The 24,502-nt window shown below is 44.4% G+C and overlaps 2 protein-coding genes across 2 annotated transcripts in view; both read right to left on the bottom strand.

Moving 5' to 3' along the window:
- Positions 1 to 9,339, bottom strand: part of LOC103744600 — a 79,708-nt gene extending 70,369 nt beyond the window's left edge. Inside the window, exons 1-3 of the mRNA XM_008846460.1 lie at positions 9,148 to 9,339; positions 8,910 to 9,020; positions 8,082 to 8,682 (exon numbers count right to left, since the gene is read on the bottom strand). Coding sequence (XP_008844682.1) covers positions 8,082 to 8,682; positions 8,910 to 9,020; positions 9,148 to 9,339 — 904 coding nt within the window. The remainder of the gene's footprint in view (positions 1 to 8,081; positions 8,683 to 8,909; positions 9,021 to 9,147) is intronic.
- On the bottom strand, positions 4,921 to 8,257 carry Adra2a (adrenoceptor alpha 2A). The gene has a single exon (XM_008846137.3). The coding sequence runs from the start codon at positions 7,642 to 7,644 to the stop codon at positions 6,247 to 6,249; it is 1,398 nt and encodes a 465-aa protein (XP_008844359.1). The 5' UTR covers positions 7,645 to 8,257; the 3' UTR covers positions 4,921 to 6,246.
- Positions 9,340 to 24,502: the final 15,163 nt, after the last annotated feature.

The following is a 24,502-nucleotide window of genomic DNA, read 5'->3' as shown; positions in this document are numbered from 1 at the left end:
GAGGTACTCTATAAAATAGGAAGCTCTACAGTTTGTGAAACACAGCACACCAAGTCACCAAACAGGCCTGCTAAAGGTCACTAGATAAATGAAATATGGATGAGAAGTAATGAAAGATGGATTCTATAGATAAAAAATGATGGATCTGTGATAGATAGATGGACAGACAGATAAGCTAGAGATAGATTTACCTAACTCCATAGAATATACTTCTAAACGACACTAGACCAACCAATGAGTTTCCTTTCAAAAGTCCCTCAAAGAGACAAACTCAAGGTCACACAGCTGGTAAATGGCAAAACTGGGACTAGAAGCTTCCTGATACCCTTGTTGCCCCCACTTTCCAATGGGCCACATTCCCTTTTCTGGATCACACTCTAAACCTCAGGATTTCCAGTAACTGAAGGGATCAATGCTGTTTCCAAAGCAAACTCTTGTGTCTGTAACTATGTGCAGTGCTATGGCCTGGCTCCCATTGCAGGAACAATCTCTGTTAAGAATGGGGCTTGTTCTGTACCCTAGACTCTCAGACCCACCTTGGGGTTGGTAAGGCCCAGGGTAAAGGCCTGAGGGCAAGCCTGCCATTGAGATAGCCCTGGCTCTGGAGTGATCAGAGCCATGGCATCCTGGATCAGGAAGAAAACCTTCCTGACAGATTCCCTGAGTGGGGACAAAAGCTGGCTTGCCACCACCAAGAACAGGCTGGAGAAATGAAAGGCAAGGTCTGAGCAGGACCCAGGTACCACTGCCTGACACTGGTCTGTCAGCTCAGCTGCTAGAAACAGAGCCACCTGTCCTGTGGTGTCCCTTCAGTCAGTCTGCCTCACAGTGCCTAGGGTGGCTCTGAATGCCAAGAATGTACAGAGTGGGTGTAGTTCTCTATATCTTACAACCAAACAGAATGTGTGAGGAGATCTATGGTACCAGACAGAGAAGCCTTGGAAGGAATGGGATAGAGGGAGTCTGGGGATGCTGCCAGAATTTGAGTTTCTCTGGTCAAGCAATGTGGGAACTAAGGATGTTGAGACCACATCTGGCTTTCCAAACTCTGGTTGAATTAAGAGTCAGGGAGGTTGTTTCAGGATCTGTTCCTCAGGGGTCACATGGGCTTGGGAGGAGCCCCTGGCTCCTTTCTTTTACCAGTTCTGCCTATGTGATGATAAGTCAAAGGTCCTGCTCGACCATGGTTGGCTTCGCTTGGAAGCATGGAGGAAATGATTCATCTGTGTTGACCCTCCTCTTTGTAGACTGGACACTGGTTCAAGTCCATCTGGTGGGGTCTCCTCAGCCTCCTTGATCAAGAGGACAGGTGACCCACCACAATTACTGGACATTTTGAGAGATACTCATAGTCCCCTGGAACTAGTCGACCGGAGGGCAAGGAGCAAAAACTGTCCTTTATGTCCCTCTGACCAAATTATTATAGGCCTCAAAGTATGTCTGTTAAACACCCAAGAAGGTTAGTTCCACCCATCTGGTACTTTTAATTACTGTGTGTCATACAGATAAAATTTGGGCAAAGACCAGTTGTTCTCAGATAAACTGCCTAGACATATGTATTTCTTGATCTGCAATGTACAATTTGTCAGTAGGTTGAAGGAGTAATACGGTACCCTCTGGTTTTCAAAACTAACTAGGCATTGTTAATCTCTTGCATTCTTGCCCCTCCATCCTTAAGAGTAAAAATAAATTGGTTTGTCTGGGTCAACTGTATGACCTTAAACACCCAAAAGGAAAGTATAACCAAAGAATAAACGGGCCAATATAATTTCTTAAGAGTCCATATGTATAGATAAAGGCTACATTACAAGCAACAATGCCAGATAGGAGATACCTTCTTTTGAGTCGTTGGCCAAGGTAGCCAAAGGGACTCCCAGATAGTAACCCAGCATAGAACAGCAGACCTCAATCTTATCTAAAGGAATATTGACAACTGATTGCTACTAGATGAGGAAGAGCTGACCTTCCTAAAACAAAGACCTCTAGATAGGCTGACTAGATTCACCAGATGGACAAGTAGTGGGGAATGGCTAGGGGTGCCAACAACACAGCAGACAGTAGCAGGGATAGGGCTCAGAATATGGGGGGAGGGAGGCTATGGGAGGGTGCCATCTGGGAAGTGGGTGTATAGTTGAATAAGATGGTTTGGGATGTTCTGTGTGATACACACACCAAAAAAAAAATCAACAAATTTTAAAAATGTATTATATTTGAGAAGGAAGCATGGAAATTTATGTCATGTTAATTAGTAGAGGTAATAAGCATCACCACTGAAATCTACCCTTTAACTTTATAAACATACACAGGCACCAAGGATCCAAGTACAACCAATTATGACTAGCAATAGATACGTACAGATTAGAGATGCATGTACCAACATCTCAGTGTTAGTAGCGAAAACAATGAGTCTTTCTGCAAGGAACAATATATTCTAAAATGAAATGGAGATCTTTTTTAAAGGTTAAAAACTCATTCAATTTTATGTCTTACAGGGCTTATACTGAATTAACTGTATTAATTCAACTGTGAACCCAGAAACTTACAGCCACTGTGAAAGAGATGTACTCTTGCTCTGGAGAGTGTTTTTGGATATGTTAAAGCTGTAATGAAATGCTTCTTCTAATCATGTAGTTATTAAAATTTTTTAAATAAAATAATAAAAAAAGAAAAAAAAGTTACCTGAAAAAGAAATTTACAGCCAATTTTGAAAGGAAAAAAAAAGAGTCAGAGAGAAGGGAAAGCCTGAATAAACCACATTTTCATCATCTCACCTGAGCCCTTGAACAAAGCCTCAAAAGAAGGGGCCATGTGAGGAGCCAAGGTGAAATGAGAGCCCTACCCTCTGCAAACCCATTGTCCTTGCAGGAATGAATCTGGCAAGGTCCAAGCAAAGTTGGATAAAGCAGGAGATTCATCCACACAGCAACTCTCTTTGCCCAAACAACAGGAAGCAGGTGCTATGGAAAGGAAGGTGTGGAGTCATAGTCCCATCGGTTGCTCCTCATGCTAAGATCCCTGCAGGAGCAATTTCTTTCTGCTCCATTCCCTGTCCTACACCTTTGCAAATTTCTGCTTGTGCCCTTTAAAATGGACAGTGAGTCCTACTGTGAATTTAGAAACCCAACAGCCCAGCCTGGCTCCAGCCTTTGCGTTCCCTTTTCATAGAGTGTAGCCATCTCTGCGGCTTCTCTGCTTCTCTAGTAAATGGGAGGTACCCTGATACTAGACTCTGCTCACACACCACTGTCTACATTTCTTCCTCTAGGCAGCAACTGACCTCTGGAGGTACAGGCAAGGCAAACATTTCCCCAGCAGGCAGGGTAGAACAGAGCCAATGGTGCACTGTGTGTCTATCTGTCCTTGTGCCAGTGACACACAGTCCTGGTCCTGGAAGCCTGCCAGGCTGGCCTATTGTCTGGCACTGTTTGCCTTTGGGGCAATGGGTGCCCTAGGATAGAGAGGGATTGGAGACTGGAGAAAGGAAGGGTAGGAGCAGGTCTCAGTGCCAGACTAGGACCAGTCTTGATGATACAGGCCAGCAGGGTGATTTGTGAAACCCCGGAACAAAAGTCACTAGAGCCAAGTGCCTGCCTATCCTCCCATCTGTGGGCTTGGAGGACCCAGATGACCACAGTAGCAGAGAACTCCTCTGAAATCCCCTTGTCTTCCTCTTCCAAGCTCCTCAGTGTCTGCCCAGGTCTCCTCCCAGGGCCACCAACCATCCCACTCCTGCACACACATGCCTTCACCTTCATCAAAGAAGTTAAAAGTCATGAAGCTACATGCATGTCCAGAGGGCACTTGTCACTTGCCTCTGAACCATACAAAGCTGGACCTACAAAGTCTGCTGTCCTCCAAAACCACATCCTGTCATTTTTATTTGCCCTTCAAGTGCCTGACAAGTGTCTCTCCACATAGCCACAGAGGAAGACCTTCCTCACAGTCATACATATGGCTCAGCAGCTTCCTAACTCAGGTAGATTAAGACCAGAGCTCTGTCACTGGCCCACCTCCTCAGCTGTGGTGTGAGAGGTAAGATTCTCAAATCTCTCAGACCCTCCCTGGCTTTAAAGTGCTATAACCATAGGATGAGGGTCTTGAACCATCAGAGGCAGCAGGAAAGATACTGGCATTAGAGACAGGCAAAAGGATGCATCTCTTTTGCCTGTTCAAGCTATCAACTAACACATTTAGGTGCTTGAACCCTGCTTTGGAGTATATACCACATTGTCTATTAGTACACTTTACCATAAGATGCACAATTTGGAGATGTTAGATATCCATACCACACTTTGGGGAAGATACACACTTTGAGACATGCACATAGGTTTGGACATAAAGACACTTTTGGGTATGTGCACATGCTGTCTACACACTTGGGATACCCACATTGTGTGTACAGGTCAGTATATTCTGAGAGTGTCAACCCTTTAACTCTGGAAAGTCTCAAGTTAAGTGCACAGAACCTCAAACCAGATAAAACTAGATTATGTTTTTACATAGCTATTAACCTGAGCAAGTCACTTGAGCTGTGCTCAGTTTCTTTACCTGAAAAATAGGGATAACAATATGATTTAGCTCATAAGGTCCTTAGAAAGATTAAAGAACATGGTACCTACAATAGGCACACACAGAGGCCAGCATGTCAAGAACATCAAGAATGGTAGTTTTGTTATTGCTCCTGGGCGTGGTAGCACATGCCTTTAATCCAAGCACTCAGGAGGCAGAGTCAGGCAGAGCTCTGTGAATTCAAGGCCAGCCTGGTCTACATATCGAGTTCCAGGCCAGCTGGGGCTACAGGGAGACCCTGTCTCAAAATAATAATAATAAAATCTTACAATATGTGTGAAATCAGATAATCCTAGAGTCCTAAGTCTTTTGAAAACTTAAATGACAGACAGGAGGACCATTTAATTATTTATTTCACATTTGATCTGTAAACTTTATTTTTTAAAAATCCATTGTCATGAGCAACATGTGCTGACAGTTTTTCTTTAGTGAAATCAGAGCACATTGTCTGTCTGAAACATGTATAAACCCGGTTGTAAACACAAAGTCTCCGCCTCCTCCCTGACTTTGGCAATTCATTAGTGAAGTGATCTCAGCCAGAAAAGCAGGGGGGAAGGGCAATACTTTGATACCTAAGAGCTCTTGGGGCTGGAGCTGTACAGTGAGGCTGGCCCATTTGTCTTCTCAAACTGTTTACCTTGGACAAATTGTATCAGGTTTGCTTCTTCCACATAATTTCCACTTCTCTGTCTCTAAAAACAGCAGCTAAAAGATTTCCCCTTAGTCAGCACTTTCACAGGGTGAGGAGTTGACACACATACAAGATAGAAACATACATGTTCTTCAAGCAGTGGTCTCTGAGGAGGGAGGGACACCAGTTTTAAAGTCAGTTTTAAAGTGAGTTACTGGGGTAAACGGTGCCTCAGAGGATAATGGCTTTATACACAGGGCTGATACAAGGCGGAAAGGTTCATTTCCTTCTGCCTTGGTCCATTGCTGTAATATTTACATAGGAAAAGGCAATTATGCTGTTAGGCACAGGAAAAAAATGAACAGAAATCTTTTCCCTGTCAGGAAATCTCAAAGCAAGTCCATGTCTGAGGGACAGTCACCAGTTACTGGTGAAAAGGACACAGCGACATGTTAACACTAGAAATGGGTTTGCATTGCAAAGGAGCTTGGCCTGGACCACATTATCCAGTGTCTGTGTTGGCCTGGACAGCATCTTCATAGCCAGGATTTCAACATCACACCAAGGCCAACATTGAGGACTCCAAAGTGTGTTATCAAAAATAGTGTGTATTTACAGTAAGGATGGGAAGGGCTGGCAGGGTTGACCTGAATGGTTTTTTGAGGGAGGCAATTAGCCATTCATTAACCCTTTGGCAGTCATGCCCCCTCTAGTGCTGTGCTTGCTCTGAAGCCGAATTAGGGAAGAGGGTGACAATATCATTCGGAAACAATACTGATTAGGGGTAGCCCACCCCGAAAATGGCTGTGGGTCTGAAGCAGCCATAATAACAATAGAGGGTGTATGTGGCCCTCAGCCAGAACTTTTTTGGCATGTAAGAACAGAAGGTGCCCGCAGGAGGCCACTGAGCTCCTGCCAAGTCAGAAAACGCACGGAGCAGGCAAGTCCTGGTTTTCAGAGTGCTGGGGCTGCATGCTTAGATGCACCCCTCAATGCCCAGGGCCTGCGTTGGGTGCGAGTCTGTAAGCCGGTCGCTGGCTGCGCGTTCACACGATCCGCTTTCTGTCCCCGCGGCAAAGGATCTTCTTGAAGGCGCGGCGGAAGTCATGGTTGAAGATGGTGTAGATGACCGGGTTCAGAGAGCTGTTGCAGTAGCCAAACCAGAAAAAGAAATTGAAGAGCTGGTACGGCACCGGGCAGCCGACCGCTATGAGCGTGTAGGTGAAGAAGAAGGGGAACCAACATACCACGAACACACCGATGACCACGGCCAGCACGAACGTGAAGCGCTTTTCGCGGTTCTGCCGCCCGCGCCAGCGCGATGCTTTGGCACCCCCACCGCGCTCCTCTCCCGGCCCGGACCCCGACGCCCCGGGCCCGGTCGCCCCCGGGCCGCGCCGCTGCAGACTGTCCCCAGGCTTCACCTGGCTCGCCCGGGACTTGCTCTTGGCGCGGGGGGTGCGCTCGGGTCTGCGGGGCCCCGGGGGCCGCTCCGCGTGCTCGGACGACGAGCTCTCCTCCAGGTCCAGGGCGTCCGGGTCGTGCGGCTCCGCCGGCACCGGCTCCCCCAGGGCGCCGTTAAGCTGGGTGGGCAGCGGCTCCGCCTCGCCGCCCGCCGGGCCCGCGCCTCGCTCCGGGCCCAGGCCATTGGGCCTGCGCTCGGTGCCCCCCGGAGGCGCGGAGGAGGTGTCCGGACCCCTGCGGCTGGGCGGCACGCGGGTGCGGCGCTTGGCGATCTGGTAGATGCGCACGTAGACCAGGATCATGATGAGGCAAGGCACGAAGAAGGAACCGATGGACGACGAGATGACGTACCACTTCTGGTCGTTGATCTTGCAGCTGGGCTCCGCCGGCTGCTGCCCGCCGCCAGCACCCTTCTTCTCAAAGGAGATGAGCGGCGGGAAGGAGATGACGGCCGAAATGACCCACACGGTGACGATGATGGCCTTGATGCGGCGCGGCGTGCGCTTCAGGTTGTACTCGATGGCCTGCGTGATGGACCAGTAGCGGTCCAGGCTGATGGCGCACAGGTGCACGATGGACGACGTGCAGAAGAGCACGTCGAGCGCCAGGTAGATCTCGCACCACACCTTGCCAAAGTACCAGTAGCCCATGACCTCGTTGGCCAGCGAGAAAGGAATGACAAGCGTGGCCACTAGGATGTCCGCTGAGGCCAGAGACACCAGGAAGAGGTTTTGGGGTGCTTTGAGCGCGCGGCTGGTGAACACGGCGATAATGACCAGCACGTTGCCAAACACGGTGAACAGCATGAGCAAGCCAGCCAGGCACACCAGCGTCAGTGTCACCTGCAGGGAGTAAGGGGTGGCCCGGGTGCCGCCCCCGGGAGCCTCAGTCCCGTTCCAGCTGGTGTTACCGGCGTCCGGCTGCAGGGAGCCCATGGGCGCAAAGCTGCCCTCGGCCAGTGGCTGCTCCTGGCGGAACATGAACGCGGGCGCCGGTTCTCCTGGGCCTGCTGCCAGCTGCCTTCCGGCCCCGCGTCCGTGGGTCCTCCTCTTCCTCCCGTGCCCAGCTCGTCCCGCCGCGCCTCACATAGGGAAAGGGCCGCAAGGAGCCCGGGCCCAAGTTGGGGGAACCACTAATAGTCCATGGGCTGACTCCCACAAACTGGCACCGGGTTGTCCTTCCTTCCGGGCGCCTTATCTCTCCGAGCTCCTTAAACACGGCCGCCAAGTTTTATTTCTAAGCGGCAGGAGAAAGTAGGGCCGTTGGTGGTTACAGAGGGATTTATTCTTCAAGAAGACAGAAAACAGAAATCATCGGTGGCCTGATGATTTGGAAAGATGTCAGGAAATTATAGAAATGTATTTAAATAGACATCTATACCTTGACTCTTGAGCTGAGCGAAAGCAAGAAGTCTTACCCCAAGAGGTAGCCGAGGGCTGTTGACGCGTGCTCCGGGGTCCTAGTTCTGTCTCCTTAGGTCCTCGAAGCGTTTTCCGATTCTCTCGCTTGCCCCCAGGAGGGCTGGGCTGGACCCGGGCACTCTGCCTCCTCCTGGAGCACCGCGGGACTTCCAAAGTTGCGCGCCCTGGTGGGGCTGGGGCGCAGCAAACAGAGCTCCCGGGCGGTGATGGCGGAGTGAAAGGTGTGGGGGCCGCATGAAGGCGCCCCCCAATCCTCAGGGCCGAACCAGGTGAGCGATCCGCTCTCCTGGAGCCACAGCCGAGGCAGGGACGGCTGCTAACCCTGGGCTTGGCGTGCGCCCAGAGCAGCTGGACAAGCCGGGGTCCGAGGACAGCGTGAGTCTTAGCAAGAGCACAGGACGTGGGGGAAAGGCGCTGGGTAGCCCGGCGACGTGCGCCGGGTGCTGGGCGTCTGCACAGAAGCGGGAGCCGCTGCTGCTCCGCGACGCTACGGAGGACTCGTTTTATAGTCCCGGGATTAAGCCGGCGTTGCCGAGCAGCCCGCGTCAGCCCCCACGTGGGAAGTCGACCCTCCTCCGCCCCTTGCGCCTCCCCTCTCTAGGTCTAGCGCCCGCGCCCCACTTCGGACCCCAGAGAGTACTGCCTCCCAGGCTGGACTAGACACTGGGAAAGACCGGTACCTTGAGCGAGGGTTTTTTAGAGGGAGCCTAGGGAGTGCGGAGCGGCCCCTGCTGGGAGTTGGCCTTGCAGCTCCGGGCGGGCTCAGCAGACTGCAGGCACGCCGGAATGCACAGATCTAGCTGGGTTCTGGCAGGAAAGGGTGCCTGGGAGCGCAGACGCGAATCAGAAGAAGCAGCCTCACTAAGGGTTGTAGGCAAAGCAGCCCCTTCCCGGGCCAAGCGCAGGTGCTCCTGGTGGCCGAGATGGATGGGATCCTGTAGCGCGAAGAAGGTGCAGGTTACTATGGAACCCCTGGGGCAGAACGGACAGTATCCACGCGTGAGCCGGCCAGAGCAGAGTCAGACTTGGGGAAGAGGTGGCCATGTGCCCTCTCAGCCATACGGCTGTCTGCGGGACACCTGCGACCTGGGGTCTGCACCGCGCCCCCTTGGACCGTGGTGAGGAAGGGTCCTGGAGGCGTGGGCTGTGAGCCGCGACAGAGCGAGGGCGCACTGACACCTGCTGGCCGCTGATCATCACGGCTGGGAAGCGACCTGCAGGGCCCAGCGCCTGTCTCTGGTCCTTTACCTGCATCTCCTGTCTTGGGCCAAGTTTGGAGCTAAGCTCAGGCAAAAACCCAGCTTTTAAACTATACTTTATAGTGTTGCAGACATTGTATTCCTGCCTCAGGGAAAGTGTGGTTTTGTCCTAACCTTCTGCAGATTCCAGGGAGCCCTGGACCCTGACTTTTGGATTGCCCAGCTCAAAACTGCTTGAAACCATTATGTGTTTGTTGAGGCACAGCTATTTTATGAAGAGCTAGAAAAGAGGAGCGCCACAAAATAGTAATTACATGGAAACTTACCTCCCTGTTTTCATCGGTATATACTGTATGCATGCACTGAAGCATCGCACTGCACCCCACAAATGTGCAAGGTTATGTGTTAGTCAAAACAGTATTTAATGTTTAAGGAGATAGAAATGTTAATTAACTACCCTGATTTGATCGTTTCATACTGTGTACATGTATCGTTAGCACATTGCATCTCACACATTAAAAGAAAAAAAATAATTTTAAGTTAAACTCTACCCCACTTAAATGCTCCTCAAACACCCCCCCCATACCCACACATCTTTCGGTACAGGCAGGATGCTGGCCAAGAAGGAGAGGATGTTTTCCTTGCCCTCTCTAATAAGAATGGCAGGAACATGGGGGAAAATGGCAAGGCTTTCCAAGAGTACTAGATGTCCTACCATGGGTGTTAGCAGTCAGTGGTACCAGCCTCTGCACTCTTCAGATGAGCAGCAGGCAGATCAGGATGAAGTCTAGGAGGTTAGGAAATGTCAGCAGAATACACATTAGACCTAAAGGAATACTGTCAGGCTTAAGACACCACTAAATCAAAATGCTCCATGCAGTCATGTAAGCTGGAATTCCAGTTTAGGATTGAACAGACACCTCTTTGGGCCCCAAGGTGCAGGCTCAAGTCTGGCTGAGGACTAAGAACTAAATGACCTTGACCCTCAACTCCAGCTGATGTCTTTAGCCCCTACCAGTGACACAGCATTTGATGCTGCTACTAAATATTTCTTAGATTCTTGTTTGAATTCAGCACCTTTTCTTCAGAGTCTTGACCCCAGCAGGTGGCCTCTGCTCCAGTCCTAGTTCTGAGAAAACTTTCTAAGACTCTCAAGAAACCCTGAAAGGCAGAAGATCCCCCATTGGGTCTCTTGTTTCCTGTCTTCTCAATTCTCTGCTCTGAGTCTCAGTAGAAGCACAGACATTATCAGGGTTTCTTAAAATGTAACTGTACTCAATTTTACAGAGCACTAGGAGCCCCAAACCTCAAGTATGAATGTTAACAGAGGTAAAAGTCAAAGGCTTTTGTCATGTAGGACTCGCTGTGTTGTTCAAAAACTTACTGACTGGGTCTTGGGAGATCACTTCCCATTCCCATGCCAGCTTCGAACTCACTGTTCTTCCCATCTTTGTAAATGGCCAGTATGAACAGAGTCCACAGTGTTTCCTTTCTTGACATTTCTGAAACTAGTCTGTGTATGATACCTCTTGTCACATTTCCTAAATGCTTCCCAGTCCGTTGGTTTCTTAATTCCTAGGTTTTGAGTCACCATCTCAAAAGGAAATAGTCATTCAAGGAGCTAGGGACTCCTAACCAAGACACACAACTGTCAGTAGAAACAAGAACAGCATTTTGCTAAGTACCTAACATTTTGCTAAGGACCTAACACCTCAGGACTATAGGTGGAAGTGGAGCCAGTTTGCACAGATTTCTTCCTTTTGTCCTTATCTCCCAGGGCTCTCAATCTTTCACATAAGGGCAGTATCTTGAGCATGGAAAAGTTAGGTGGACACCATTAATTTTTGCTGATAATTTTTGAAGACTTCATTCTGTACTAGCAAAGAGAGCCAATGCTGAGCAGGAAAACATAGTCAGGAAGACAATCACTCTGAATAGGGTGATGTATCACATTGCCTAGGAAGATAAACAAGTTTACCAGTGCCTCACTAGAGAAATTACGAGTCATCAAGCCCAAGGTGAGAGGTGGCATGCCTATTTTAACAAAGCCTCTATGGCAGTGCCCATATCCATGCTGCTTTAGTCCTTCCTCTCAAATTGACACATCTCAGTAGAATTGGTAGTGATGAGCACGTGCCCTGATGGGATCAGGAAGAAGTGTTCACATGACTTGAAGATGTTTACAAAACCAACCTTAGCTAGAAAGAATGGACTTAGACTGAATATCACTACCCCAAGTCTCAGGTACGCAGTACTCCTAGAACAATGTCATAGACCACAAGATAACTGAGGCAGAGCATACAGTGGCTAAATGTGGAGGCTGGCATTGGTAGCCTGGGGGAGATCCACTCCTGGACACACTTTGAAGGTCCATAATTATTACTATTAATATAAATAAATACCACTCATTAGCATTGACTACAGGCCAGGGACAGTGCTAAGCAATTTACACACTATATATTATTTCATATAATTCTCAAAACAACTCCATAATATAGATACTAACATTTGCCTCATATAAATGAGGAAAACAAGGTTCAGAGAGGCTAACTACATTGCCAGCCATTCCTGGGTATAAACCCAATGAACTTTCCAACTCCCTTACTGTGAGGCTTTGCCCTCTGAACACTAGCAAAGGGAACCTACAAGAGCCTCATCAGAAATGATGAGTGTTGGGCTAGGATGTAGCTCAGTTGGTAGAATGCTTGCCTAACATGAATGACGCCCTGGATTCAATCCTCAGCATCACTGCATAAACTGAGTATGATGCTGTATGCCCATAATTCTAGCACTTTGGAAGTAACGACACGAGGATCAGAAATTCACTGTCACCCTTGGCTACAGAGTGAGTTTGACCATGCTAGAAGGAAGAAAGACGGGGAGGAGGGAGGGAAGGAGGGAGAGTGTTGACAAGGGCGTAGATGTCCCTCTGTCCCTGTCTTCCTGTCCACTTGTGACTACTACAGCAGGTCAGTGCCAGACAAGGCGTATGCTTCACTCCACATCTGATGCTCACTGTCCTGGCATAGCATCAGGCACATTCTACAGGAAATGGAACGTTTCTCAGTGGCCAATGTGATACAAAGCAAACAGAATACCAACTGCCTCAGCAATACCTGAAAGGAGAGGAAACCCCTCCCCCACCTGGGTACCAGTACCTGTCATGCTGCAGCAGAGACAAATTGCTGTTGGAGCTTACCTAGTCACACATATAATAGGCTCATCATTGGATTTCCAGAGAACACCTAAAACAGGCTACTTACAAATCACATTTCTGGGGTCGGAGATGTCTAGTATGGATGAGGCCCTGAGCTCCATCCCCAGCACCCATCACTAAATAAATATTTCTGGACCAGACCCCTTGTGAATTCTGAATCAACAGGACTAAGGTGGGATATGGGCACTTGCATTTTAAACAAATAAGTAATTGAATAAAAACTAAAATATAATACATAAATACTTGATAAATACTTGTGTGAGGAATGAATAAATGAATACTACTTATGACTGAGCTACCAAAAAGGTAACAGGCCCACAAGTAGATGGTCAACATGGCTAGTACTTCAGTCCCAAATCATGATTTGATTTAGTTACCTGGACAAATTCATGTATAGGAGCCTCTCATTCTTTTTTTTTTTTAACCCCTAAAAGAAACATGTTAGTAGATGGAGGTATTATTTAACTATCAGCTAGACAATTTATCAAAAAGTGAAATCTGGCTTAAGCTAAATAATCTGCTTGTCCTTGAATCACATCTGAAATTACAGAGTCAGACAATACCCAAATAGCCCTTGGCTTCTCAACCTTTGGGATGCTGTGACAACTTTAAGAAGTGGGGCTTAGCTGAACGGTGTAAATCACCGGGCTTCTGATGTGTTTTGAATGTGACATGCCCCCCCCCACCCCACAGGCTCATGTGTTTGAACAACTGGTGGCACTGTTTGGGAAGGTTATAGAACCTTTAGGAGATGGCGCCTCGATGGATACTCTGCCTCTTGATTATGAATACAGTATGATCAGCACAGCAGCCTCCTGCCCCTGCCACCATGCTTTCCCTGTCAGGATGGATTGTATTCCCTCAGAGTGTGCACCAGAGTAAACCCCTTCTTCCTTAGATTGCTGGTCGAGGATTTTGCCACAGCAATGAGAAAAGTAACTAGTAAACTGCTGAAGGAAAGGTTTTGTCCCTGCCTCACTCTCTCTGCTTCTTGTCTGCCATGAAGTGAACATGCTCCCATTACCACAAAGCCTTTCCTTCAAGTGCATGGGGCCAGCAACTGTGCACCAAACCTCACACTGTGAGCCAAAATAAATATTTCCTCCCTTGAGTTGCTTCTGCCAGGGATTTGGTTACGTCAATGAAAGTAATTAATCCACTTACTTTAATCTAACAAGACTAGAGAGCTAAGCAAGAGACAGGATTTATTATTACTATTAGTAGTAAGTATTTTGGTTTGCGGTTTTGCTTGTTTGTTGTTTGGGAAGATTTGATTGTCTAAGAAAAAATATCCCACATACCCATTACCCTGTACTCTTAGACTGTGTCAAAACTCTTTCAAACAGAAATTTCACACACAGAGCAAGACCGAGAGAGAGCACACGTGCGCACAAGAGAGAGAGAGAGAGAGAGAGAGAGAGAGAGAGGGAGAGAGAGGGAGAGAGAGAGAGAGACACTCTCTCACCCAACTGAACATGATGAGTAGGTGTGGAACACAATGTTCCCAACTACTACTCATGCCATGCACACAGCTGGTTCCAAACATCTGTCAACTCACTGTCTTGTTGGGGGAAGGAAGGAGTCACGAGAGGAAAATCTATTGCTTTCTCTGAGTTCAAACATAATTATTCCTTGTTCTGGAGCTCCTGGGAATCGTATCATCATGGAAAGTTGAGAGCCAGAAGGAAAGGGTCTCTTCCAGGGGTGCTGTATTAAACTGTCTTCTTCACCACTTTTCATGATGCCAGATCTCTGTAACTGCTCACAAGCTCAAGCAACAAGCCCTACCATCACCTTCATCTCTCTTCTAAAATATTAGCCCACTCTGCCCTGCCCTGGAAATTTAAGCCATGTGTTCTCTTTCTGCAGAAAGACATCAGTGGGTGCCAGGATCAACTCTACCCTGAGGATGCCAAGGAAAGTTGAGCTCCCAGGAGGCTTTTTGCTGCAGCCTCACTCTGCAGGACATGTTTGTGTTTCCACTAAAATGTGACTCTGGAGTATGTATGCACACACAAAGCATATCATCACCTACCTCAGGCTTCTCAGACAGCCCTCACAGATAAGTACCTGTCCCACACCAGCCAGCTGAGTTGTATAGCCTGCTTTCTCCAGGCACATGGGCAAAAGCAACCCTTGAATTGTTTATGGTAAGCAGTGGCTACTGGTTCTCACACATGACATGTGAGATAAAGGTACCAGCCCATGAGTATAAAGGAAATACGTCACCAACATTAATAACTCTTAAACCAACTTTCTATTAATTTAAGTGAATCACCCTTCATGTTTGTTCAAAGAAACCATGGAGACATTGAAGGAGGGAGAGAGGGAGGGAGGGAGGGAGGGAGGGAAGAGAGTTTAGCTATTCTCCTTAATCAAGGACACCAAGCACAACCCTTTCCTTCCTAAAGGAACCCCTGCCTGATCTGCCTGGCAGGTCCTGAGAGGCGATTTAAGTGAGTCATTAATAATTTGAGCTTTGGAATAAAAATAAATAAAATAAATCTAAGCTTTAGCCCTGCTTCTGCCATTTAATGATGATTATTTACTTAACTTCTCTGGCCCTAGTTTTCCTCCTGTGGAAACAGAAAAATCATTTTACACACATCACACATGCTTTTAAATGGAAAACAAATGTGTGAAAACATAAGGGACATTAGCACAGAGATTAGTTCAATAGTTGTTCTATGTACATTAGGGTTTTGTTTGTTGTTTTTCTAGCAATACTTTCTCCCATTATCAATCTGAATATTCATGGGTCAGACTCAAATAGATCTTGATATGTGCCTGTTTGAGAGGTGGATTGGTAATAAACTAGTACGAGAAATAAAAGCAAACAAACAGGATGAAAGTGGGGACCACGGCTTTAGTAGGGGGTGACACATCTTTCTTACATTTGAATGTGAGACGTAAGGGTGTGTAAGTAGAAGTCGGTGTTTGGAGCTGTTCATAATCAGAAGAAAGATGCACAGGGCTACTTCTACCCTTGTCGCCAGAGAAGAAGTACAAACACCAATAACACTCAGAAAACTGACAAATTGGGCTCAACAGGGAAACCTCTCAACAGGGTCATACATGCAAAACTTTCTAACAGATGAAAATTAGGATAACCTCCTTTGGAAGCAATTCCAAGGCAGAATTCACAACTGTGTGTTGATCAACTGTTGACTAGGCTGTTGACTAGAAGGGTCAGAGAAATAGAATCAGGCTCACAAAGCTGAGGAAACAAAGTAGATAAATAGGCTGATGCCTTTTGGGTGCTTTCTTTCATAACTGGAGCCCACTCTAGTTAAAATAGGACAGAAATGGGCTGATTCTGGTAAATGAAATTTGGTTCAATCCAGGAACAGAGTTGGCTTTAAGCAAAGTTGATGCAGAAGCTCAATACTATCACTAAGAACCAGATTCTCTCTCTCTCTCTCTCTCTCTCTCTCTCTCTCTCTCTCTCTCTCTCTCACACACACACACACACACACACACACACACACACACACACACTCCAAAGAGGATTAAGCAAAACCACAGAGTAATAGATATGAGGAACCATACAGTTCTCAACAAACATCAGAAAAGGCGGCACCATGTCTCCAGCACCCCAGTGTCCAGGTCACGTCCTTGTGAAGCTGAGATGAAAGTGGATTTCTTCTATCTTTGATTCCAAGTGACTCCACAGCACACACAACTCCCCATTTTCTCTTCCAGTTGGCTTATCTTCTGTGCAACCAGAACACGTGACTGGATATGCATGAATATGAGAGCTTTGATTTCACAAAAATATTGGGCATCCTTAATGAGTCAAAATTGATGACATAACTGTATACAAGACATGATTCCAAGCCTCCACTGAGGACTCTGAGGAGTTTTTATATTGACCTTGCAGATTCTCAAAGTATAACTGAGCTTTTTAAAAAGCAAACAAATTTCCAGCAATGATGACAATCTAAGGTCATATTTCAAAACACCCTTTGTTAAAAAAAAAAAAAGACAAAACAAAATTTTAAAGATATACCCAATCTCGGCAACAGCCATTATGAGGCAAATCTATCATAGGCTCGCTCTCTGCCACCAAACAATCCAGTGGGGGAGGGGAACTAAACATCACAACTAAAACATCTGGAAAATACAAAAAGCAACTACCTAAAAATTAAACAATAGCAAGCAGATTAAGAAGGGCAGACAGGCTGGAGAAATGGCTCAGTGAGTAAGAGCACTGACTGTCCTTGCAGAGGACCCAGGCTTGGTTCCCACGCAGCAGCTAACAACTGACCATAACTCTAGTTCCAAGAGGCCCTCTTCTAGCCTCTACATGTACATATGTGCATATACATACATTCAAGCAAAACACTCCTATACATAAAATATTTTAAAAGGCCAAGCAAAAACTGAAGAAGGAAGCCTCGTGAGAGTGTTTTTACTTTCAATCCTCAAATTTGGTCTACCAGGTCTCAGGTTGGAACTGAACAGCAGGTGTGAAAAACTGAAAACAATAAACTATTTCTGTAGTCAGGGAAGTAGGAATAGGTCCACTCTGGGTAGAAAATGTGGAAAGACTCTGGAAGAATTATTTTCTTGTTTTTCTTTTTTGCACCCTCTTGACTCAGCCGCTAGAATGTTTCAAGTTAGGGAAGTGTTTGGCAGAGGCATGGGCAGCCAGATCTTTGAGAGGGGAAAGTCCTTTTCTAGCAGGAGGAATAGGGAAAGGAAGCCCCCTGTGCTGTGTGTGAAGGGCGAGCAGGGCTGAAAGCCAGACCCAGATACTCTTCCTTACTGTAAAATTTATCCCCCCATCGCCCCTGGGGCTAAGGATGGGTTCCTTTATGAAGAACCAAGTGTCAGAATCATGACTGACTAAAGGTCGAAAAGAAACCAGTCTTTCTGAACAAATGAATGGCACATGGGGTTCCTGACAGGCCAACTACAAGAGGGAACACTAAGAGAATAGAAAAGGGCTTGGCCTTCAGACCTGCACATGCCTGGGAACCACAGAAGGTTGCAACAGGAAGGCTGCACACTGGGAGAGTGATCACTTGTGATATGAAACCAACTATTTTGATTGACGTGAAAATAGACCAATCAGATTTTTATAGACTGCAGACTAATACTCATTATGCCCAAGATAAAATCCAAATTTATTCAACATACAAAACACCAGACAAATATGAAGGGGGGGCAGAAATAAACAAAGGTCTAACTTGAGATCTGAGATGTAATTATTCAGAATTTAAACCATTGTTATAATTAGGCTCCAAGAAGTATAGGTACATACTTATGAGATAAATGAACACAACTTTTCAGCAGGAAAAAAGAACTATTAAAAAATACCTTAGTGCAAGGGGGGGTGCATATGTGCATGTGTATGGCTGCATGTGCCATGTATACCCATGCAGGGGCCAAGGAGGGAATCAGCATCTTCCTTCATTTGCTCTACCTTAGCTTTGGGACACAGTCCTTCACTGACCCTGAAGCTCACCACTTCAGCTAAGTAAGCTGGCTAACAAGTCCCCTGGAACCAGGTGTCTGTACCCGCCTCCCCAGCGCTGGGAAGACAAGCAGACAGGTCATGCCTGGCTTTTACATGGGTTCTGAGGATTTGAACTCAGGTCTTCATGCTTTCAGAGCAAGTGTTCTTACTCACTGAGCCATCTTCCCAGCCTCTTAATGCAAATTTTAAAATTAAAAAAAAAAAAAAAAAACTTCTGGAAAAGCTTCTATTACGTTTTAGAGCTGTTGCTAGATGTACTACAGTCTGTCAATTTCTTCACTGAAAGACATCTTGGTTATTTGCAAATTTAGGCAATTATGGGTAAAGAAGCTATAAACAAACAAGAGTGTTTTATGTGAACATTAGCTTTCAACGATTGGACACTCAAGAAAGTGAGAAGATGGTAAGAATGTGCTTAGTTTTGCAAGAAGCTGACAAATTATCCTTCAAAATGATTGTACTTTATATTCCCATTAACAACAAACCAGACTTTCTGCAGCATTTGCTGTCATTGGTACTTTTCCTTTTTGATATTTTAATAGGGCTGCAGGAGTCTTATTTTGTAATTCCGTAATGATGGATGTTAATGACCATCTTTTTGGCTTATCTGTCATCTGGGTATCCTATGAGTTGTCTCTTTAAATTGTTTGCCCATATTTTGATTGGCTGTTCCCTTATGGTTGAATTTTAAGAGTTCCTCATATATCTTGAATAAAAGTCTTTTATAAGATACATCCCTTGTCAATATTTTCTCTTAATCTGTAGTGTTTTCTCATTCTCTTGATAGTGTTTTTTGCAGTAGCAGGAAAAAATGACATTCAACTTAATTTCTTCCATGAATGTTCCTTAGGCATTGTATCTAGAAAAAAATATTGCCAGTCCCAAAGGCACTAGTTTCTCCACTCAGATTCATAGTGAGTCTTTAAGCTGGGTTGTATCAGCTCTCTGACTTTGCCCTGTCCTTCAATATTGTGTCAGCTATTCTAGGCCTTTTGCCTCTCCATACAGTTAGGAGTCTATGGTTTGAGATTTTTAAGCTTGAGTACATGAGATCATTTTGGTGGTCATTTTTGTGACTCGTATTTGACGAGATGTGTAGGGAGATAGGTAGACTGGTAGACAGAGAGTTCCCTTACCATATCACCTTATTCCACTGAATTGTCCGTCCTCCTTTGGAAAGATCAGTTGTTGGAAGTTATCATGAAGCAGTGCTGGATTTTATCAAGTGCTTTTCCTGCATCTACTGATATGATCCTTTGATATTTTTCTTCCTAACCTATTGATGTAATACATTACACTAAACAATTTTCTAATGTTGAAACAGCCGCCTTGTTTATCTTTTTACCCATTATCGGATTCAATTTGCTATTGAGGATTTTTGCATCAATAATCATAAGATATTTGTGTGCAATCTTTCATGGTAAGGACTTTGTCTGACTTTGGTATTGGGGTAATTCTGACCCCAAGGATGAGGAAGTACTCCTCCACTTCTGTCTTCTGGAGACTATAGAGAACTGATTATATAAACCACTTACTTTTTTCTTTAGATGTTTGCTAGAATTCATCACTGAATTCTACTAAATAAGTTAGCAAAAACTGACTCCGTTTCTTTAATAGGTATGAGTGTTGAGACACTGTATTTCAAGGAATTGACCCACCTCATCTTAGCTATGAAATTTAAAGGACTTACAGTTTTTCATAGTATCTGTTGCCTACCCTTCCTTTTGCTGTCTGATGTCCTTGTTTTATTTCTGGTATAGGGGTTTATAAGTATGGGGACTTCTAGAAGCTTATCCATTCACTGATCTTTTCAAATAACTAGTTTTGCTAATTTTCTCTATTGACTTCCCATTTTAAATCTATCCTTTCTTTTCTTCTGCTTATTTTAGATTAAATTTGCTCTTCTTTTCCTAGTTTTCTGAGGCAGACACACAATACTTTAAGTGTCCCTATAGTCTGCATTTAGCATTACCCAAACATTTTTGACAAGTTGTAGTTTTTTCATTTACTACAATTTTTAAAGGAAATTCAAAGGCAAATAGGTTAAAAAAAACCTTTTATTTAGAAATGTTTTAATATCTAATACTTCTAGCAGAGGGTGAAGCTTCCAACTTATAATTCCATGTTCACCTATTCTTGCAGTTGTTTCCTTTACATATTTTGATGACCTGTTCTTAGCCAACTGACACACTGGAGATTATATCTTCAAAAATTGACCTTTTATTAAATATTGCCCCTTTACCCCTGACAACTTTCCCTGGCCTAAATCTGCTTTGTCTGTAATTAATGTAGCTAACCAACATTGCTCAGGTTTGGTGTTTCTCTACCTCTTATGTGTAAAGTGATTCTCCTGTAGGCAGCATATTAGTCGGATCGTTTCTTCCTTTCTATTCCTTTTCCTTTCTTGTCTTTCACTTTCTGTGCCTTGTTTTAAACTGAGCATTTATGCACCATTTCCTTCCCCTCTTACTTTAACAAGTGTATCTCTTCACTTTCTCTAGTGGTTGCTCTAGAGTTTGCAGTATACACTTCTGACCCATCCAGGCCCACTTTTCAAACGACACTCATACTACTTCGATGGGGAGAGTGAGGACTTTCTAAGAATATTTTCAATTCCTCACTCCTGTTCCTGACAACTCACTAGGATTCAGTTCACTTTGCCATCAGCTGGACTCATGGAATGCGCTATGGCTGTTACTATTTTGTGTAAAAAGATAAATTAAGAAAAATAAAATATTAAATTTCCAATTACTTTAGCTAGTACGTTAAAACAAAAAAAGTGCATAAACATGCAAAATACTTTCTTCCAGCATTTTCTTACCTTCATTTCTCCTACTTTTTGTAGATTCTAGTTTTTTACTTCTATCATTCTTAAGATCTTCTTTTTAACATTTCTTTCAAGGCAATACTATTAAATTCCCTCAGTTTTACCTTGAGAATCTTTTTTCCCATTGGAAGCAATCAAACCCAGGGCCCCAGTGCTTTACTGAGCTGCGCCCTGGCCCTATTTCTTTTTGATGGGTAATTTCAGAAAGTACAGAATTCTAAAGTTTTGCCTTTCAACACTAGATATTTCACTACATTCTCTTCTTACACAGCTTCTTTAAAAGTCTGATGTAATTCTCATTACATAAGAATAAAGTTTTACTCTTCAGGCTTCTTTCAAATTTTTCAATTTTCTACCATTTTGAATATAGTATGCCAACGTGCAGAGTTGGGGGCACTTATCCAGCTTGGTGTTCTCTGAGCTGGCTTAATCTGTGTCTCTTTTAAGACTTCTCAGTCATTAAAATGCTCACTCACATACTTCTATGTACTTTTTTTTCTTGTCTTCCTATTGAATGTCTTTGTATTGTCTCATAATTCAAAAATTTGCTTTAATCACTGCGGAAATTTTGGACATTATTTTCAAGGTCACTAATTCCTTCCTCAGCTGTGTCCTCTCTACCATGAGTCCATCAAGGTATCCTTCAAAATGTGTGACTTCGACTGTTTGACTCTTAGAATCAGTCTGCCTCCCTCTCCCTCCCTCCCTCCCTCCCTCCCTCCCTCCTTATATTATACATCTGTGCTTACCTGTTTTCTTCTATCAGAACCCTTAGCATACTAACCACAGTTATTTTAAATTCCTAGTTTGATAATTTCAGCATCTCCACCATATTGAACCTGGTTCTGATGGATGCAGTGTGTTTTCAAATTTTGATTTTTATCCTTTTGGTATGTCTATGTAATATGCTGGGTGAAGGGAAATAGGTTTTTGGTCTGGGGAGGAAGGCATTCTACAGTCCTACGAGGTCTTAGACTTTTAGTAGCCTTCCTGCAGGTCCTTGTCCTTCATAAATGTTTCTTAATTTCCACTCCTTTCCCACTGAGACAGGAAGGCTAGTACAGGGTATTTCCCTTCTTCTACATGGGAAGATAGAGGTACCTGAAGCTGGTTATTTCCCTTTCCCCAGACTGGTCAGGCTCTGGAAAAATAGTTTCTTGAGAGGACAGGCCTTATCAAAAGCAGCAGCATTGGAGTATTTCAAAATTGTTCCTTTTTCCCCTCTTCATGATAAATATTTTTCCAGTCTCCACTGTGAGAACCTAGTACTGGCTCATAAAAGTCAAACTAAGAAAACATGGTGTCCCCTTGGAGTTAATTTTTAAAATATTTGTCAAAAATTGAATGTATTCAAGGTATACAATGTGATATATACGTATATATATTACAATTTCAATAAGCAAATTATTGTATCCATCACCATATTCCCAACACAATTTTAAACTCACTCACCTACATTGCACCTCTATCAATTTACCAATTACAGTTTAAGATCTTACTCCCCAGGCACTGCAAGGTTTGTGGTTGTGGGTTCCCTTTGAGTAAGTTGAGATTCTCTATATTTGCTTATCTGTCTCAAATCTGGAGTATGGGGGAAGCTGTCTATCCTATTTCCTGACAGATCTAAGAGTTGGTTTTATCTACTTTTTTTTTAAAAAAATTGTTTTTATTTTATGTATATGTTTTGCCTGCATGTATGTAAGTGCACCCATGTAGTGCAAAGCCCGCAGAGGTCACGTGTCAGAGTCCCTGGAACTGGAGTTACAGATGGTTGTAGCTGCCATGTGGGTGCTAGGAACTGAACTTGGGTCCTCTGCAAGAGAAGTCAGTGCTCTTAACCACTGGGCCATCTCTCCAGCCCCCTGTTCATCTACATTTTAGGACCAAGTGATAACTTCCAATCTCTTTAAATGCTAGACCAGAACGCTAAACTTTTTAAAAAGCATGTATCAACCTTTAATAACCAAGCAGCTTTTACTTAGTATAGTCATCATTTGTTAGCATAATTAAAATGTAATTTTTCATGCAGCAGTTAACTGTCGGTACATCCTACACAGGGGTCCATGCGTACTCAGGTATTTGCTCAATGAGTCTATACACTATTTCTTCCCAAGATACACAATATAGAAAATATCTATGTCTTGGATTTTCCAAGGTTGTTGCTATACTTTCTACAGGTAGGATATAGAACAAATCAGTACAGAATTAAGTTAACCATTCTTCAGAGGACAGCTGGCAAGTTTATGTTTATACACGTTCTATGGTCCTGGAATTCAATGCAAACTGGCGACAATTTGCCACTACTTTGTTCAGCTGACTAGGAAAAGCCCCCTTTCTTTTGCACTCACAGCTCTAAACAATCTCTTCCAAAGTTGAACCTTTTGGAAGGACGTTAATGGCTAAGTAAACATCCCTACCCCCATATTCAACATCACAGATGGAAAAAAAACATTGCAAATGGGTAATCTGTTTCACTTCCAAATTAGTTGACTTATCTGAGAGACAGGAGATAATCCTAAACTCTTAACTCTAAAGTCATTGCCCAAGATTTAAAAAAAAAAAAAATTAGTAAAGATATGCAAACAAAAATAGCTAACATATAAATTACAGCCATCTTAAATCTTGCACTTGACTTTTATCTTGCATTTGGCTTATGATAAATGTAAAACTTCAAATGTACAATTGTTACAGTGTATGAGTTTCCACGTCCATAGCCTTGAATTAGCCCTCACCTGGCTAGCTTATTTCAATCATGTTCCAGTCATCAAGTTTCACCTGTTGAACCTATTTCAATCAGGGCAGTGCAGAAGCTATGGTTTAGGTGGGGGAAGCAATACAGTAGAGTAAGAATCCTGATCACAGAGTCTGACATCCTCACTTCTAATTTTAGCAGTGATGTGATACTACTTGACTGGGAATACCCCATTCCCTTTCCCTGGAGATTTCCTCAATCTTGAAAATAAGAGTCAGATTCACTTAAAAATGAGAAAATAAATTGGTTTTATGGCTTAATATACAATTAATCCTTAAAAAAAAACTTTAAAAACCCTAAACATGGTTAGTTTCAAACGGTTTCAGAAGACACTTAGGTCATTAGCAAAACTCAAAGCTCATGACCAAAATGGACTTCTGATAATTCAAATTATTATTTTTTAATTCATGGACATGGGGCCGGAGAGATGGCTCAGGTTAGGAAAATTTGCTGCTCTTGACGAGGACTCAGCATCCACATGGAGGTTCACAACCATCTGTAACTCCAGTTCCAAGGGACTCGACCTCCTCTTCTGGCCTCTGTGGGTACCAGGCACACACATGATGCACATACATACATGCAAACACTCATTCACATAAAATTAAGAGCTAAAACATACTCATGGATGAATAATAGTGGAGAAAAAAGCTATTAAACTATGCTCAGACAGGTACAAGGAAACTCATTGCATTAAGCTTGAAGGAAGGCAACCTATGAACAATTTGCCATACTTTAAAAAGGTGAGTCACTACACGATACTCAAATATACTAAAATGTAATGTCAATGGGTTGTTTTAACTTGACATATGCACCACGGGCTCATGTTTTGAACTCACAGCCCCTAGCTGATTACACTATTTTGGGCCTTTGAAGGCTATACCCTCTGGTTATGACCTATTTTCCCTGCTTCCTGATCCACTAAGATGTGAAGACTCTCCAC

This window comes from Nannospalax galili, unplaced genomic scaffold, assembly GCF_000622305.1.
Source record: "Nannospalax galili isolate Female #2095 unplaced genomic scaffold, S.galili_v1.0 scaffold990, whole genome shotgun sequence".
Lineage (NCBI taxonomy): Eukaryota > Metazoa > Chordata > Mammalia > Rodentia > Spalacidae > Nannospalax > Nannospalax galili.
This window is presented reverse-complemented; position numbering and strand designations above follow the sequence as displayed.

Coding starts and splice junctions, on each gene's coding strand:
- Adra2a (XM_008846137.3), bottom strand. CDS start 7,644: ATGTTCCGCCAGGAGCAGCCACTGGCCGAGGGCAGCTTTGCGCCCATG.